Source organism: Ruditapes philippinarum, unplaced genomic scaffold, assembly GCF_026571515.1.
Source record: "Ruditapes philippinarum isolate M1 unplaced genomic scaffold, ASM2657151v2 ctg1914_1_1_1_1, whole genome shotgun sequence".
Lineage (NCBI taxonomy): Eukaryota > Metazoa > Mollusca > Bivalvia > Venerida > Veneridae > Ruditapes > Ruditapes philippinarum.
This window is the reverse complement of record NW_026853824.1, coordinates 158660-176585: the sequence shown is the minus strand read 5'-3', so window position 1 is coordinate 176585 and position 17926 is coordinate 158660. Positions and strand designations below refer to the sequence as shown.

General features: G+C 33.2%; 1 protein-coding gene across 1 annotated transcript in view; it reads right to left on the bottom strand.

Annotated features, from left to right (window-relative positions):
- LOC132738074 (nuclear anchorage protein 1-like) overlaps positions 1-17926 on the bottom strand; it is a 163264-nt gene extending 145338 nt beyond the window's left edge. Inside the window, exons 1-6 of the mRNA XM_060725500.1 lie at positions 17793-17926; positions 15952-16092; positions 13112-13165; positions 10252-10419; positions 7998-8204; positions 414-7112 (exon numbers count right to left, since the gene is read on the bottom strand). Coding sequence (XP_060581483.1) covers positions 414-7112; positions 7998-8204; positions 10252-10419; positions 13112-13165; positions 15952-16092; positions 17793-17840 — 7317 coding nt within the window. The 5' untranslated portion in view covers positions 17841-17926. The remainder of the gene's footprint in view (positions 1-413; positions 7113-7997; positions 8205-10251; positions 10420-13111; positions 13166-15951; positions 16093-17792) is intronic.

Below are 17926 nucleotides of genomic sequence, written 5' to 3'. Positions count from 1 at the left end.
ATTAGCACAAAAAATTTTACATTTAAAATATCTTTTAAATCCTGTGAATTTGAACTAAAGCTTCTGTTTAGGTTTCTTTCTGTGTCTAAAATTTTGCAGAGAGGACCTGCTGACTTAGCTAGTGCAACTCATGATTTTATGACCATAAGGTGCATATAAGATTGAATAATCTGGAAAAGGGATGATCCCTTGGAAGCAATGGAAACAAAATTACATGAAAATTGCAAACTTTGTTTGATAGAGTCTGTACATGAGTTATTTTTGCTTATTTTGTTCATGGCCAGATGTCAGAAGGTAATGACATTTCTATTCCATCAAAAATGTTATTATTACATAGTAAGGGGCTTTTTTTACAAATAAAAATGATAGTCTCATTGCTTTTTTTATATATGACATACATAGAATTTTCTCACCTCTTGATCTTCAGCAAACTTTTGGAATGTTCCATCAAGCATTTGTGTAGCATCTCCCTCTGGCCCTATCTCTTGGTCTCTCCTTTCGCTTGAACTATCATAAGAAACTGTCCTCCTCATATCTCCTGACTCTTTACGCTGCCGTTTGTTAAGGTCTGCTTTAACTTTCTGAAGAGTTTCTACAAACTGTTGGTCCTTTTCACGTTTGATTTTTTCTATCTCTATTTCAGCAGCATTCTTAGCTTTGGTTGCCTGAGCTTTTATATCTTTTTCAGCTTCAAAGGCAATCTCAACCTCCCTCATCCGAAACTTCTGTTCATATTTCTCTTCAATCTCATATTCCATTTGTTTTATCTTTCTGTCATAACTTTCTTCAAGTAAATGGACTTTCTGTTCCCTAGAGTCTAAATTTGTCAACACTCTGCTTTCAATTTCTGCCTCTAATTCAACTGATTTTTCATTGAACTCAATTTTTAACTGTTCTTTTACTTCTGCAATGGCACTTTCTAGTTCACTTTCAAAACCTCTGTCAGTTTGGGAAGATTCTTCCACACATTCTAGTTTGGCAACACTGTTATTGACTTCAATGCCATCCACTTTATCATCATTTTTAAATTCAGTGTTTGAATCTTCAATATTCTTCATATTATTTCTATCAGGGTACTGAAATGGAATATTACTCCCATCTGCCCCAGGACAAGCCGATTGTATCCCGCTATCAGCTGAAAGAATCGAAAAATTAGCTGATATCGTTTCTGACATGTCCTCATTATCTATGTCTAAACTTAGAAGTCTTTGATTTTCAGAATTTTGAACCTGCTGAGTAACCGTCTGGCAAGAAATTGACTCTACCTCGAAATCTACCTGACTGGCAGTGTCACATTTATTAACTGTAGTGTCGCAAATCTGACTAAAAGCATGGCCTTTTCCTGTTGTATCAGACTCTTCCCCTGTTTCAGAACTTGCAAAATCTTTTGTTTGAAAGAATATATCACTCTCAATGACACGCTCTGAATCACAAACCTCCATGTTAACAGTTTCATTTCTAAGATCTTGACTAACCATTACTGAATCATTTCCAGGAATATCAATGTTTGGAAAGACCTCTAATTCATTGAAAGTTTTAACGATATCTGTTTGTGTTTCAATATCAATTTTAACCAATACTTGATCATTTTTAGTTTTTTCCTCATCATCATCCAACAGAAAGCCTACATCATCACAACTTCTTATTGTTATGTTAGTCTGAACCATTCTACTTACAGAAGCACTTTCATCAGAGGAAGCAAGGCCAAATAAATGAAAAGCACTTTCAAATGAAGGTATTATATCAGAAAAATCACTGTCAGTGCTGTCCCTTAAAACCTCTTCCATTGGCTGTGTATTCATCTCCCGAATTTCAGTCTGACTTTCATTGTCATTTTGATCATTACATGGTAAATCTTGTTCACACTGACTTTGGTTATCATCCATAGTCATGTTTACGCTACATGGAATGTCTGTTTCGCTTCTTGATGTATTCAAACTGTTATTCTTTTGTCTTTGAGAAGCCATTTGCATATTTTTCAAATCTTTCTGCTGTTTTTCACTTAAAATTTCTTCTAGTTTTTGTTTTTGTTCACACACTTCTACAAACTGAGACTGTTGTTGTTCCAGATTTTCTTTCAAAATAGATTTCTCCTCAGCATGACTATACATTTCATTTTCCATATAATCCAGCATCTTTCTTAATTCACTTACGTCCTCATTCATTTCATGTAGCTGATTTTGTAAATGATTTATTTCTTTATCACATTTCTTCTTTGTACTCTCCATTTCTGATTTTACTTCTTCATATTTTGTTTGCATGTCATGTAACATATTTGTAAGATCATCTGTCATCGTCTGAAGTGCTTGCTTCTCCTTCTGTATTTCCACTATTCTTTTCTGAAGAACATCAAGTCTTTCCCCTAAGGCATCATTATCAACTTCTGCAGCTTTATTTTTTTCAATTAATTCATCTAGCTTTGTTAACTTCTCACGAAGAGACTGAAAATGGCTTTGCAATTCATTGTTTTGCTGCTGCAAGTCCTCATTTTCTGATCTTATTGCTTCATTTTCATCTATAGTTTCATTTAAAGCTTTTATAACTTCCTCTTTTTCATTTAATTTGTCTTGCAGTTCATTTATTTCATCTACTAGAGATTCATTTTCACTGTGCAATTCAATTAATTCCTGTTCCATATCATTAATATTAATATGTTGACTGTGTTCAGGTTCAGTAGCACCTTTCCTGGAATTTTCAATCTCTGTCTGTAATGTCTCAAGTTTATTTTTCAACTTTGCATTTTCCTCAGTTAACTCTGATTTATCCTCTAAGACTTCTTCACATTCCTTATGCTTAAAACTTTGCCAAGAGTTAAGTTCCATTATGTGGGCATTCATAGAATTATTAGTGTCATTTAAATTTTCAACTTCGGCTGCAAGAATTTCAACCTGGTTTCTAATATGTGTCCTGTTATCTGAAATAGCCTGTAAATGATGCTGTAAGGTACTTATTTCAGACTTTAACATTTCATTGCTTTTGGATACTTCACTAAGGGTGTTTCTTAATTCACTTTTTTCTTTTACCAGTATTTGTTTTTCACCAAGTGTTTTATCAACCTCACAACTCAATTTCTCTTTATCTTTTTCTGATTCTTTTCTACTGTCAATAGCGACTTTCAGTTCTTTTTCTAACATGGTATTCCTTTCTTTCATCTTTTTATTTTCTTCCTCTATTTGGGCTAAGCAATTCTGTGAATGTTCTAAATCCTTCTCAAACTTCGCTTTGTATTTGCTTTCTAATTCCAACCTTGAACTCAAAACTTTGATTTCTTGCCTGCTGCCTTCTTCCCCAGAATTGAGAGCACATTCATAAATTTTCATTTGTTCTTTTAAATAAGCTTCCCTTTCTTTTACATCATGATAATCTGTTTCAAGGCTATCACACTTGTCTTTTAGGTGTGTATTTTCTTTTAAAAGTTCTTCAATATGTGCTCCTAACCTCAATGAAATATCCTCTTTCTCTACAATTGTATTTTCATACTGTTTAACCTGTTCTCCTAAACTTAACAAATCTTGCTCTAGAGCAATCATTTTTTCCTTGTAATCATGATTATCTATTTCATTTTCATCCTTTTCTTGATGAAGACTTAAAATTTGTGTCTTCAGTGTTGAGTTTTCCTGGTCTAAAGATTCAAGTTGATTTTCATACTTTTCCATCACAGCATTACTTTCCTGTAATTTAGTACTTGTTTCTTGTCTGATTCTTTCCACATCTTCTATCAGCAACGTTTTTTCATCATCAAGCTCACTAATTATCCTTTGAAATTCCTCACATTTATCAAGTAATAGTTCATTTTCTTCAGCACCTTCTAAAACTTTGTTCTGACTTTCCATTAATTCTGCAACTAAATTTTCATTTTCAAATTTCAATTCTTTTACAATGTCTTCTAATTCATTTACTTTTGTCTTCAGTAAGTTATTATTTCCATTTTCTTCATCAATATTAGGGAAAAAACTTTGCAATCTTTCATTGTCATTTTTAAGTATTTCACATTCGTCAATTTTCATCTGAACATTGGTTTTTAGAGTTGAATTTTCTTCCAATAAACCTTCAATTTCACCCTCAAACCTAAGATGCTGAGACTGCATTTCATTTGTTAATATTTTCACTTTTTCTTCAAGACTTTCAACAGCTAATTTTCTTTCTCTAAGTTCATTGCTTACATCATCTAATTCAATAGTAGAAACTTTAAACCTTTCTAAATATGAAGCATTTTCTTTTTGCAAACATTGCATGGTTTCCAACAATTTTTCATTTTCTTCAATTTGTGCAGAAAGAGATCCATTTAGATTCTCATTTTCTCGCAATATATTCTCTTTTTCTTCTTGAACTTTTTCAAGCATATCTTTAATTTCCATAATATCAATGTCGGATGATTCAAGGTATTCCAGACGCTCTTTCACTCTGTTAAGCTCCTCTTCATATTGCATCTTTTGAAATTCAATATCACATTTTGCAGTTTTCATATCAAGCACTTGTTTTTCAGTATCTGTCAAAGATTGACTCATTTCATCTCTTTCCCACAACAATTTTTCATTTTCATAAGTAAGCTCATTTACCTGTTTTTCTCTTTCAGTTGATATTTCATCTGTATTTTTCATTCTAACTCGAAATTGCTCACATACAGTTTCTAAATTTTCTTGATCTTTTCTTAATTTTGATATTATTTTATCTTTTGATTCAAGTTCAGTTCTCAATAGTTCTTGCTCTCTTTCCAAATTTTCAACACAGGTGTTTAAATCAGAATTTTTGTTACTCATTTGTTCCAGTGTATCTTTACAATTCATAACTTCCATTTCTTTAATCATCAAATTTTCTTTCAGTTTTGCTAATTCTCTTAACAAATTTTCATGAATACCATTGTCAGTTTCAGTTCTTAGTCCTTCCATATCACAGCATACTCCTTGTTGGTCAGATGAATGTAATCCCATACCCATTCTATCTTCATTCACATTCTGAAATGTATCTTGGTCAACATAGAAATCACTATCACCTTTACAAATAATCCCAGGTAAACTAGAATCTATAGTAACAACACCATCATTCGGAACAGAACATAAAGAGGAAGAAGCATGCATATTAACCTCCTTTTCCAAACAGGTAACTGAACAGGTCTCACTTACCTTGGTCTGTTTACTGACAGTCTCAATATTATCAATATCATTTAAAGCACCTTCACTGCCATCTGACGATTCTGGTTTGTCTTGCAACAGTTTTTGTTTAGCACTATGAAGTTCCTGTTGAAGTTCTTCACATTCTTTGGTTTTATGTTGTAACATCTGAGTTGCAGTGTTTAATTCCTGCTGAATATTCTGTAGTCTCTCCGCAAGAATGTCTACATCAGAATTAGAATACCCTGGTTCTACATGGGCATGATCACCGAACAAAGACTCATATGCAGTGTCATCAATGTTAGTAGCAGCAGCAGACATTTTATCTGACTCATCACCAGTCTCACTTGAAAGATCGCTTTTTAATACTTGCTTAGCTCCTTCTACAACCTCATTTGAAAATTTTGATGCTTGGATTTCAATAATCACATTGTTCAAGTGTTCAATTTTATGTTCATATTCTACAATTTTTGACTCATAATCACTTAAATCAATAGACTGTTTCTTCTTTTTGAAACGTCTACCATTGTCAGAATATTCATTCTTATCATTTTCAACATCATTATCATCCCTTCGACTTGTGAACACATGTGGTGCTGCCTCACTTCGAGACTTGCTTTCCTGAGCAACTATCATTTCTTCATTTACAATTTCCAATTCTTCTGGTACTGGATATTTTACTTCTTTTACAGTGTCTAAAGACTGATTTAATTTCAGCACATTTGTTACTTGTACAGGCACTTTAGCTGATGGCTCAGGGGAGGACTCGGCTAAACATTGTCTTAAATTTTGTATTTCCTCATTCAGCACTAACTGATTGTCTCTATTCTGTAAATTCTCTTCTTCTAAAAGCAATATCTTATCTTTCAGCTGTGTGACCTCTTTCAGAAGATTTTCATTTTTTCCATTTAAGTCAATATTTTCCGTTTTAACTTGCTGTAAACCATTTGATAAAACCTCCACCTGACCAACATATTGTGAATTTTCTAATGTCAAAACTTCAAGTTCATTTTTCAATGTTGCTATCACATCCTTCTGGTTATTGATTTTATTGTTGAGTTCATCATTTAGCACATGAAGAGAATGGTTTTCATCAAGTATTTCTTCACTTTCACTTAATTTACCCTCATATTCAGCAATCTGGCTCTGGTATGTTGCATTATCTCCCTTTAATTTAACTAATTCATCTGCCAAGGCAGTATTATCTTGCAAAAGTTTCTGATTCTCCACTGTTATGTTTTCCAACTTTTCATTAATACCTTTAGTATCATTAATAAATTTGTCATTTTCATTTTTTAACCTATCAATTTCAACAAGTAAACTTTCTCTTTCAGTTTTCACATGGTCAAGTTCAGCTGTCAATGATTCTACCTGTAGCTCACTTAATCCTTTCTCCTCAACAAGATTATCATACTCTGATTTCAAGATCTTACACCCTCCAGACAATTCATTAAGTTCACTCACAGCTTTCTCATGCTCTTCTTTTAGAAATTCTAAACCTTTTGTCAATGTATCACAATAAGATTGCAAACCAGTATTCTCATTGGTCATTTTCTCCAAGCTTATCTCATTTTCTTTGTTTTTCGTTCTTATCTCTATCAATTGTGATTCAAGATCTTTAATTTTTAACTCATACTCTTCAGTTACCATTGCTAGTCTTTCCTTATGACTTTCAACGAGTTCTTGGATTTTGCATTCGTGCTCAGATTTGACTCCTTCAAGCTCAGATTTCAGTGCATTTTCTATTTCTGCTCTCATCTTCTTTTCTTTTTCAACTTCTTTCGCTAAATTTTCATTACTGCTTTCAGACATACATGCATAGTTTTGTTTCAGCAATCCATACTCTGTAGTTACTAATTTCATTTTTTCAACAAGTTCATTCAGCAGTTTATCTTTATGTATAATACTGTTTTGGAGTAAATTTATCTCTTCTTTGGCACGACAAAGAGCACCTGCAGTTTCTTTTTGTTTCTCATTCTGCATTTGTAAGGTATTGTTAGCCTGCAAAAAAGTAAAATAGGTTTGAATAGGAAAGATCTAGTTAATTTACACAAAAACACAGCATGTTTGAGGTTTGCTATGCGGGCATGCCTTTGAATAAATAGTGGTTTAATTCAAAAGTGAACCCAAACATACACCAAAGAATATGTTAATATATTGGATGTTTTCACATAATCCTTATACAAATGTAACAAAAATCTGAAAAAGGAAAGACGCTGCAGAGTAATGAACAAAAATTAATATATGTTAAGTGCAGACTTTATTTGATTGGATCAACAATTTCCCAAGCACTAGCCTAACAGTAAACTTCTTGATGTTCATAAAACCAAGATAAAAGATTTTAATCTCACAGACACTGCAAAATTTTCAATTTTGCCATTTCAGGCATTCTCTAGGGATTTGGTTTTTCTCTATCTTATCAAAGACTAATGAAGAAAATATAGAACACATGGCATTGGGATTTATAAAAAGATAACATACAGAAGATGTAAGATAAGAAAAAAGAATGAGAGGTAAATATTCAGAACATATAAAAATTTATAGTATATTTTACAATGATTTTTCACACATTTCAAGTCATATTTCAACTATCAGCCTTCCTAAACGGCTTTCCTGAATAACAAACCAGTAATTACCATTACACTTTTAGTCTTAATTTTCCCGATCAATAGGCACAGAGTTATTTCACCCTGTCCACCAATCAAAGAGATATTAAGTTAAAATTTTGCCATTTTTCTACATCTAACACTTTAATATTATCACACAAGACCAAATGTCAGCCTCAATTCTTTCAAATTAAAATTTAAATGAACCTAAAAGGACTTATTACAAAAAAGATAAACTAAATCAAAGACTTTTTGTATAATTTCTTTCGAAGAACCCTACCTGTTTAAGTTGTAGCTGCAGCCACTGTAGATGATGCATTAATTCTTGCACATCTGAGATAGTGAATTCCTGGGTACCAGCTTCACTCTCTGAGCTTGTATGGGAACAAGTTTCTCTAGACTGGCTCTCAACAGCACCATTTGTACAGCAGGACTGGTTCTGATTTTCAGCCATATTCCCAACAGGGTTGTGATTTGCATCTGACTGCTGTAAAGAATAATATTTAAATGCAAAAAATAAAAAATGCAATTTCCCATGACAGTTTGTTTGTTTGATTTGGTTTAACGTCACACCGACACAGTATAGGTCATGTGGCGACATTCCAGCTTTACTGGTGGAGGAAGACCTCAGGTGCCCTTCCGTGCATTATTTCAGGCACGAATGGGCACCTGAGTAGAACCACCGACGTTCCGTAAGCTAGCTGGATAGCTTCCTCACATGAAAGAATCCAAAGTCCCTATCGGGATTCAAACCCACAGTGGTGAGAGGCATGTGGTTTGAAGTCAACGACCTTAACCACTCAGCCACAGACACCCCTTCCCATGACAGAGATAAACTTTTCTGTCCAATAGATGCTTTATTCTCATGCTCATGGATAATATATTTGTAAATTTTTCAAGTTTTATAACACTCATAGCATCATCCTTTGATTTTGCACTAGCACCATATAAAGACTAAGACAGGGAGTAAAGCCCTTTGCTTCAACATAGTGACACTGAGTGCAAGCTATTCTCTATGTCACATGCTAGTTTCCTCATATGACACCAGTACTTGATGATTCAATAACTGGCTAAAGAATGGTTATTATCAGCATCAAGAATCACAAGCATGACAAATAAGCCGTGTCACGACAAAACCAACATAGTGCGTTTGCGACCAGCATGGATCCAGACCAGTCTGCGCATCCCCGCAGTCTGATCAGGATCCAAGCTGTTCACTATCAGTTTCTCTACTTGTAATAGGGTTGGTAAGTGAACAGCATGGATCCTGATCAGACTGCGCCGATGCGCATGCTGGTCTGGATCCATGCTGGTCGCAAGCGCACTATGTTGGTTTTGTCGTGACGCAGCTCAAATATATTTCAACTAAGGGTGTAACGGTTTACCGGTATACCGATATATTGCAATATGAAAAAATAAATTTCGAACTGCGGTACGATTTTTGGAAAACCGGTATTTTATAAAAACCATCATTTTCAATTAATTGCCTTCTAATTTTGTACAAATTTCACATAAAATCTTTAATTGCCAAATTTTGTTGGGGCCAACATAAGTATCCGACAACTAGTACACTTAAAAGTCAATAAGCGGCCGCATAATTTACATAAGCGGCCCAGATGTGAAAGGTCACACGCGACTAGTTTTGTTTATCAAATTGTGTGACACTACTTTCTATTTATTCCTTACATTTTTATTAAGTTTCTACTAAAAATATATACATATAATAATAATATATAAATGTTACTCTATCTTTACATCAAAACATATACAGGACAATACGTATTGCAATATATTGCAATACGCTTCAGCAAAATGGCAATATATTGCAATACGGTTTTTGCTGTATTGTTACACACCTAATTTCAACTAAATTTTACAAATCTAAATCAAAACTACATTTCAAGTCAATTTGGTCATTTTTTTAACATAAAATTTATATTTAATAATCTTTGGATTCTTTTACATGGAGAGGCTATCAGGAAGGTTGGTGATTTTACTAAAGTGCACACTTTCGACTGACTTTACAGTCAATTTTTTAATTAAAGATTGTAGTATTTAAAACAATAATAAAATCATTGGCCTTCTTGTTAAACAGAAAGTATAATATTAATTAATAGTAGAAATCAAGTAATAGTATTAATAAATGAAACCTGAATGTATGGAAAGCCATGGCTGTCTGATATTGTTCTTTTTCAATTTATTTAACCATTTGGATAGTCACTTCGATTATATATGACTTAAATACACCTTCTTATTTAACCAGAATCCATTATATTAATCCACAGTTACAATATATGAAACCATGCCGTCAGTGTATGAAACCGAGTTAGCAATATATAAGTTGTTTTTCTTAACATATGATTCCAATTCTTCAATATATTGTACCAAAGTAGCCATGTATGGAATATGAAACCGAATTATCAATACATTAATTCATTATTTAATATATGAAACCAATGTATTAATAATCCAAATGGTTACATAAATTGAAAAAGAACAATATCAGACAGCCATGGCTTTCCATATGAATGTACCTCATTGTGATCAACATGGTGAATCAAAGTTTTCAATTTCTCATTCTCTTTGATGACTTTATCAAGAGCAAGCTGTTTACCAACCAATGACTCTTCCAGTTCTTCCACCCTCTGAGATCTCTCCTGTAACTTGGATTTCAAACGTAGCTGAGCTTGAGTTGACAATTCCTACAATTATCAAGATGTTATGATACATGTACAATAAAATACACATGCAATGTGTGCAAAATTAACATTTTTTTAAAATTTTCTCTTAATCATGATATGACTCTACAGAGTATAGGCATCAGTTGAATTTTTACACCTTACTTTATATTTCTACATGTCTGATCCAACTTTTTGATTGCTCTTCATATTCAAAGTAAATGTATTTTTATCTTAAAATCTAGGGCTGGGTATTGATCAGAAATTTCCGATACGATACGTATTGCGATACAGACCAACGATACACAATACGTATTGACGATACAGTAGAATGATGCTTCAATGTTAGGATGTACTTATTAAAAGTACTATTTACATTTCATAGATGCCCTGGTGAAATATTATTAAATCTTTCTTATATCTGTTTTAGATTTTGACTTTGTTAATGATGATATATAATACAGAGCAGGTGCATAGGTACCTTAATTAGTACTTTTGAGATAATATTTTGAAAATGACATGATGGCCCCTTTTTTTAGATAAAACAATTATTTTGAAAAAATAAAATAAAAAGCTTTGTAGAGAAATAATTCAATGCAAAAATATAATTATGTAAATACTAGGAAAAGTTAAACAGAAAATAATTAAAACATCACTATTTATTATGACAGAAGTCTAGTACTGTCTACAAGTCAACTGTTCTAAATTATAAGACCTTTTTTAATAAAATCAAATTTTTGTAGAATTTGAAATATATACGCTGAGAAAGTATTGGAACATTGAAAATTTTCTAACAAATCATGTTTTTTATATCTTAAACGGTAAAATTACAATTTAAATATAAATATCATGTAATGATGTTGTGGTGTCGTAATCCGTAATGTACCGGGAAACGGTGTTTAGCTACGTCTTCGCGCAGTCACATTTATTTAGTTAGCAAACTACATCTTGGAAAATCAATAAATTTGTAGGATTTATGTGTTTACAATATGTGTTTGATTAAATTACAAGTAAATGTTTTTGGTCTAATACAAACTACTGCCGACCTGAAAGTATTTTTTACCAATGTTAGAAATAGGAGATTGAATGGCCGGATAAATTTTGTCACGGATTTATCCGTCATTTTGTGTATTGACACATTCGTTGTTCCACCTGAACTAATCAATGCAGCCTTTCAAATATTGCTGAGGGCCTTCTTAACATTTACTTTAGAGAAAATTCCACACTTTTGACTATCGTGCGGACATTTTAAAGACGATAGTTTTAATGTAAAGCCATCATGTTTATAAGTTACACTTTATTAGGTTGTCTCCCTTTGTATCGGTATAGCTAAAACCCGATAATCGTACCATATTGAAAAACGGAAAATCGATAAATACCGATTTACCGGTATATTGATCCAGCCCTATTAAAATCCCTGCATTAATCAAATTTAATATGCTGACCAGAAAATTCCCATTACACAACAAAAGCTGTCACCAAAGTGACAAATGCCCCCGAAAAGGTTTCTTAAGCATGCAGGTATTATGAAAAGAAAAGAGAATGAAAGTAACAAATTGCTGAATAGTGTTCTTTGTATTATTGTACCTGTAATCTCAAATTGTGATAGCATGTACCTTCAAAATATAAGTGTGACCTTGACCTTTGAAGAAGGAACGTGGTTCCTTGACGTGACAAAATGTTGTTATGAGTCAGAGATAGACATTTGTGCCAAATTATTTCAAAATCCCTCAATGCATGACAAAGTTACAGTCTGGACATGATTGTTATGTAAGTGGGGACAGACGGACATGAGCCTTAGCCGTGACACATTGTCTTGATGTTGTAGACATTTGTTATTTTAAAATTCTTCCATGCATGACAACAGTCCGGACATCAATGTGTTTATTAGTACTCTTCTCGAGAGAGAACTGAAGGTCCTATGAGTGTGACCTTGACCTTGAAGGTGTGGACATAGGTCTTTGTTGCGACACATTGTCTTGAAGCGGTAGACATTTATGCCGAGTTATTTTAAAATCCTTCGATGCATGACAAGGTTACAGTCCAGACACGAATGTGTGTACCTATAAACTCTTATTGTGATAAAGTAAACTTCAAAATGGTAGTGTGACCTTGACCTTTGAGGTAGAGACATGATTATTGGATGCGACACATTGTCTTGATGTTGTACACATTTATGCCAAGTTATTTTAAAATCCTTCAATGCATGAGAAAATTACAGCCCGGCTACGATTGTGTGTACCTATTAATTCTAATTGTGATAATGTGAAACTTCAAAATGTTAGTGTGACATTGACCTTTAAGGTAGAGACTTAATTCTTAAACGCGACATATCGTCTTGATGTGGTAGACATTTATGCCTAGTTATTTTAAAATCATTCAATGCGTGACAAAGTTACAGTCCGGACACGAATGTGTGTACCTATTTACTCTTAATTGCGATAATGTGAAATTTCAAAATGATAGTGTGACCTTGACCTTTGAGGTAGGGACGTGGTTCTTGAACGCAACACATCATCTTGATGTGGTAGACATTTGTGCCAAGTTATTTCACAATCCCTCAATATATGACAAAGTTACAGTACTGACACAAATTAAGTGGGGACGCACAGACGAACAGATGGACGGACAGACAGTGCGATTATATTATGCCTCCCTTCGGGGGCATAAAAACCAGCTGAAAGAAGTTTACAATTACTATAGTACATGTATATACCTGTCCAGAATCTGTGTCATCTTCACTACAGCTACTAATAGTCAATGAATCACCCTGAAAGCAGTAAAAGAAAAATTTCAATAAACTGCCTGGAATGTAATTACAATCATAAATCAAGACCTTATGTTCTATTTGAATGTAGGTCAAGTGCCAGTCTGTAACAGAATTTAAAACATCACCTGGTAAACTGTTCTTCAAACAATTGTCATAGAAATAGTCAAAATGTACCACATAATTGAGCCGTGTCACGACAAAACCAACATAATGGGTTTGCGACCAGCATGGATCCAGACCAGCCTGCGCAACCGTGCAGTCTGATCAGAATCCATGCTGTTCGCTATCAGTTTCTCTACTTGTTATAGGGTCTGTAAGCGAACAGCATGGATCCTGATCAGACTGCACGGATGCGCAGGCTGGTCTGGATCCATGCTGGTCGCAAACCCATTATGTTGGTTTTGTCGTGACACTGCTCATATGTAAAACAGTTATCAACTAGAAGTAGAAATGTGTCCAAAGAACACAGATGTCCACACATCACACTGTTTTGTCAATGTAGGGATGGACAGCATGACTGGGTGGATGGACATACCTATATACCATCCTAAGTAGTGGGGGTGACATGGGTTATATTTGTGCAGTGTCATTTATAAACTGAATTTGTTCATTTGATTTCTTTTTACAAGTTGCAGATATTTGGCATTAAGTTGAAAGTCTTATAAAAATTTGAACTATTGTATGAATCATATTGTATTTTACTTAAATATCCTACTTTACTTAAATACTAACCAAAAAAATCAACAAAATGTTTTTGCTGTTATTGGTTTTTTGGCATTTTTGTTGTTGTTACTGCTATCTAACAAAACAAAATTGAAACACAAATACAGCCACCTGATAAAATCTCAATTCAAATTTGTTTACATTTCAGGATGTTTAAAGTTATACATTTGTATTTTAAGATATAAACAGAAGTCATGCATGCATGCTATTTTTTTTCTATCTCATTTCCTTGTTTCCACCTCATTGATGATGTATAAAACCTAACAGTGCATACTTTATTTCATATAAATTACACATTTCATGTATTTGATATCTTAACTTTTCATATCACTGACTTTAAAATTTTAAACTTGCATCATCTTTATGTTTTTGATTTAAAAAAATACCCTATGGCTAATTTCAGAGTGTCGACATGACACTGACCTAGTTAAACTTAAAAACAAGAATTAATTTCTTTTCAATCCAAACTAGAACTGTGTCCAAAGGACACAGATAACATATATATGGTATATAGTGACAAAATCAACAAAGGGCCATAATTCTCTTAAATTTGGTTGCAGCAAAAATTCCTTCCTCTACTTCCATCTACACATTAAGGTTGTTCATCCCTGGAAGTTAAGGCAAAATCTGCCATCCGGTTTAAGAGGAGTTGCGTTCACAAAATTTCTATATGGTATATTGTGAAAAAATCAACAAAGGGCCATAATTCTGTTAAATTTGGTCACAGCTAAAATTCCTTCCTTTACTCCCATCTACACATTAAGGTTGTTCATCCCTGGAAGTTTAAGCAAAATCTCCCATCTGGTTTAAGAGGAGTTGCGTTCACAAAATTACTACATAGTATATAGTGAAAAAATCAACAAAGGGCCATAATTCTGTTAAATTTGGGGCGCAGCAAAAATTCCTTCCTTTACTACCATCTACACATTAAGGTTGTTCATTCCTGGAAGTTTAAGCAAAATCTGCCATCCGGTTTAAGAGGAGTTGCGTTCACAAGATTTCGGGACTGACAGATGGACAGACAGAAAGACGGACGGACAGACAAGTGCAACGCTATATGCTCCCACTTTGTGGGGGCATTAAAATGTAATAAAACAATACAATTTTAAATCTAAACTGGTGTTGACTTTAATATTCATATTAACAGGATTCCAAAATACAATTTTCTGTGGCACAGTGGAATTAAGGTGTCACAAAATGATGATAATTTTATTCTTTTTAGTCTATGATGGCTCTTTTCCCCTTAAAATGCCATGTTTTTAAGATTCCTTAACAAATGACATATGTTAAAGATCATTCCTATGTATTCAGACATTTAATATGTAACTTATTCTGAGAATATTGTTCATGAATAATGCACAAGTGTTTACATATATATACATAATCATTATAATTTATATAATATTTGTATATTTTACTTCCAATTCTTAGAGAATATTTTACATCTCATCTATGGTGAATGTGCTTAACAGTGTTGTTGTATCATTAATGAAATTACATAAAATAACTACATGTATAACACTTAACACAACATAATGATGTAATAGTTAACTTTTGTAGAATCTAAAATGGAACTTTGTTGTATTTTTAAATGGAACTTTATTGTATTTTTATGTTCTCCTCACACACACTTGCACTTTAAATGTGTGGGTCACATTCCAGTCTTACTGGTGACAGAAAAAGGAGACACCAATGTAGAACAATTTACATCCCCTAAGCTATCTGAGTATGTCTATCTATATAAAATAACATGAGCTGTGGTAGGACAGCTTTCTTCAAACTATTCTCAGTGCTTGATAGTAAAACAAGAGACTGGATAATGTGGAATATTTAAGTTGAAAAACATTCCCTTTAGTAGTTTATGAGATACCAACTTGCATGCAAAAACTTAACCAAACTTCCAAAGTATGACAGCAACCTGAACAAGTACAATTGCTCCTCCCATTATTTGAAAAGTCAAGTTAGAAAGTGAACTTGATTTAAACTTGATTTGAAGGCTTTTAAGAATAAAGAGATCTGTATGTCAAAATAAAATTGTCTGTGATATATAAATGATAACTTACATCCATGAAAAGTTGTGGATCCGAGAATGAATCTTCAGGTGGGGAAGTTGTTGTTGCCTGTAGGGCTACTTGTGCAGATGAGCTGTTGTTTTCATCATGACATGTTTTTTTCTTTCTTTTCTTACGCTGAAATTGTGCCAACTACAAAGGGAAGAAAAATAAAAATCTAAGTCAAATTACTACCATATAATTAATAATATACTTTTATATAGTATGTCAAAGTTTAAGCTTACTTTCCCTTACAAAGAAGTGTGTTGTCGATGTCTAGCTTTAAAATTATGAAATACATATGGAAAAATGTTCAAAAAGTGTCTGGTTGATGGTCCCTGACCAGTAGATGTTGCAGCTACTTCATAGAATGTTGCAGCTACTGTGTAGCAGGCGACACAAAAATCATTATCAGACAAAAAGGCTTTTTTTATTCAAGGTCCATAACTTGGCCAAAAATCTTCAACAGAAAAAAATATGTCAAATATACAAAAGTACTTGAGGTAACAATTAATCCTTTACTATAACTCCAGACAAACTTTAAAAATAATGAAAGGGCCATAACTCTGACAAAAATCCTTGAACTGGAAAAGCCCAACTAAACTTGAAACTGGTCATTCCAGAGAAGTGATCTGTATGTGTTGTTGTTACACTGCATCAGGTGACACAAAAATTACAAGTACAAGACTTGCATGCAAATAATTATATTTTCCATTAAAAAATAAATTTCATGGAAACAGAAGAGAGTGGATACCTGCTGTAAAAATATATAAAGAAATGTTATCTTTATGAAGATGAACCTTTCAACAGTTTCATTTAGGATGTATTGAACAAATGCACATTTGATATAAGCAAGAGAGACTTCAGCGAACAGGTTTTATAGTACAGCTAGACCTGACAGCTGAAGCCAATCCTATATCTAAAGTCAACCAGAACTGTGACATATATTTATTCAATAACAGACATACCAAAAACATGTTGGATTGATATTGTTTTTAGTGATGATTCATTAATTATTTTTAAGTATTCATTTAAAATTGTACAGTACTAAAAATAGTGTATGGTCCGTTAATACTAAAAATAATTGCTAGAATTCCCAAAACTTGAAGTCCCGCGAGATATCATTTGAAAGCAGGCTCATATCAATCTCTACATATTTCCTTAATAAAAAGTTGGGTACACAATGTCATTGAAGTTTCAATTAAAAAACAACAACATGATGAATTGATTTAAAATTGATTTGTTTATCAAATGGTATATTCATTTGACCCAAATTTGATTTATAAGGGTAATTTTATTAGGTCTTTATGTACTGCACACAAACTGGAAAAATTCTGGTAGCCTTTGCAAATAGGGTTGACCCATAACTTTACTGGTACTGTCGCACAACATCAAAATAACAGCGACATATCAAGTTATGGAAGCCAGAAAAAAATTAATATGTAAACATCATCTGGCAGTCTTATTTCATGGATTTACAGACAGTTAACCCCTCTTTTTTGTTAATATTGGATGAGGGTTGAAGTGTCTGACTCTGACCGATTTTGGGGGATGTAGACATTGTAGTGTCCTGTGGGTTGAAGTGTCTTCAAAATTTGAGGGGTAACGAGCCTAAAGGGTGGAGTGTCTTGTTCCCTTTTTAATGTCTATTGAACAATGGTACGATTTTATTTGAAACAAAAATAACACAATATCAGACAAAGCTAATTGTACAGATTCCGTAGGGTGCCAAAAAATTTTTATTATTACCCACGGATCCAGGCCGCGTTTGATTATGGGACAGAGCTATGGGTTTATCATGGACGCCAGATCCAGAATTATGATTTAACAATAACATAACAAAAAGTTCATACTTTTTCCTTTGCTGCTTTAACTTTCTGATCCCTGTTTTCTTCTTCCATCTTCGGTTATTGCTAGTTTTGTTAACTTTCTGTTTGGGAATTCATTTTGTTTAACGATGACGTTTCCGCTAGATGGCGCATGCGTG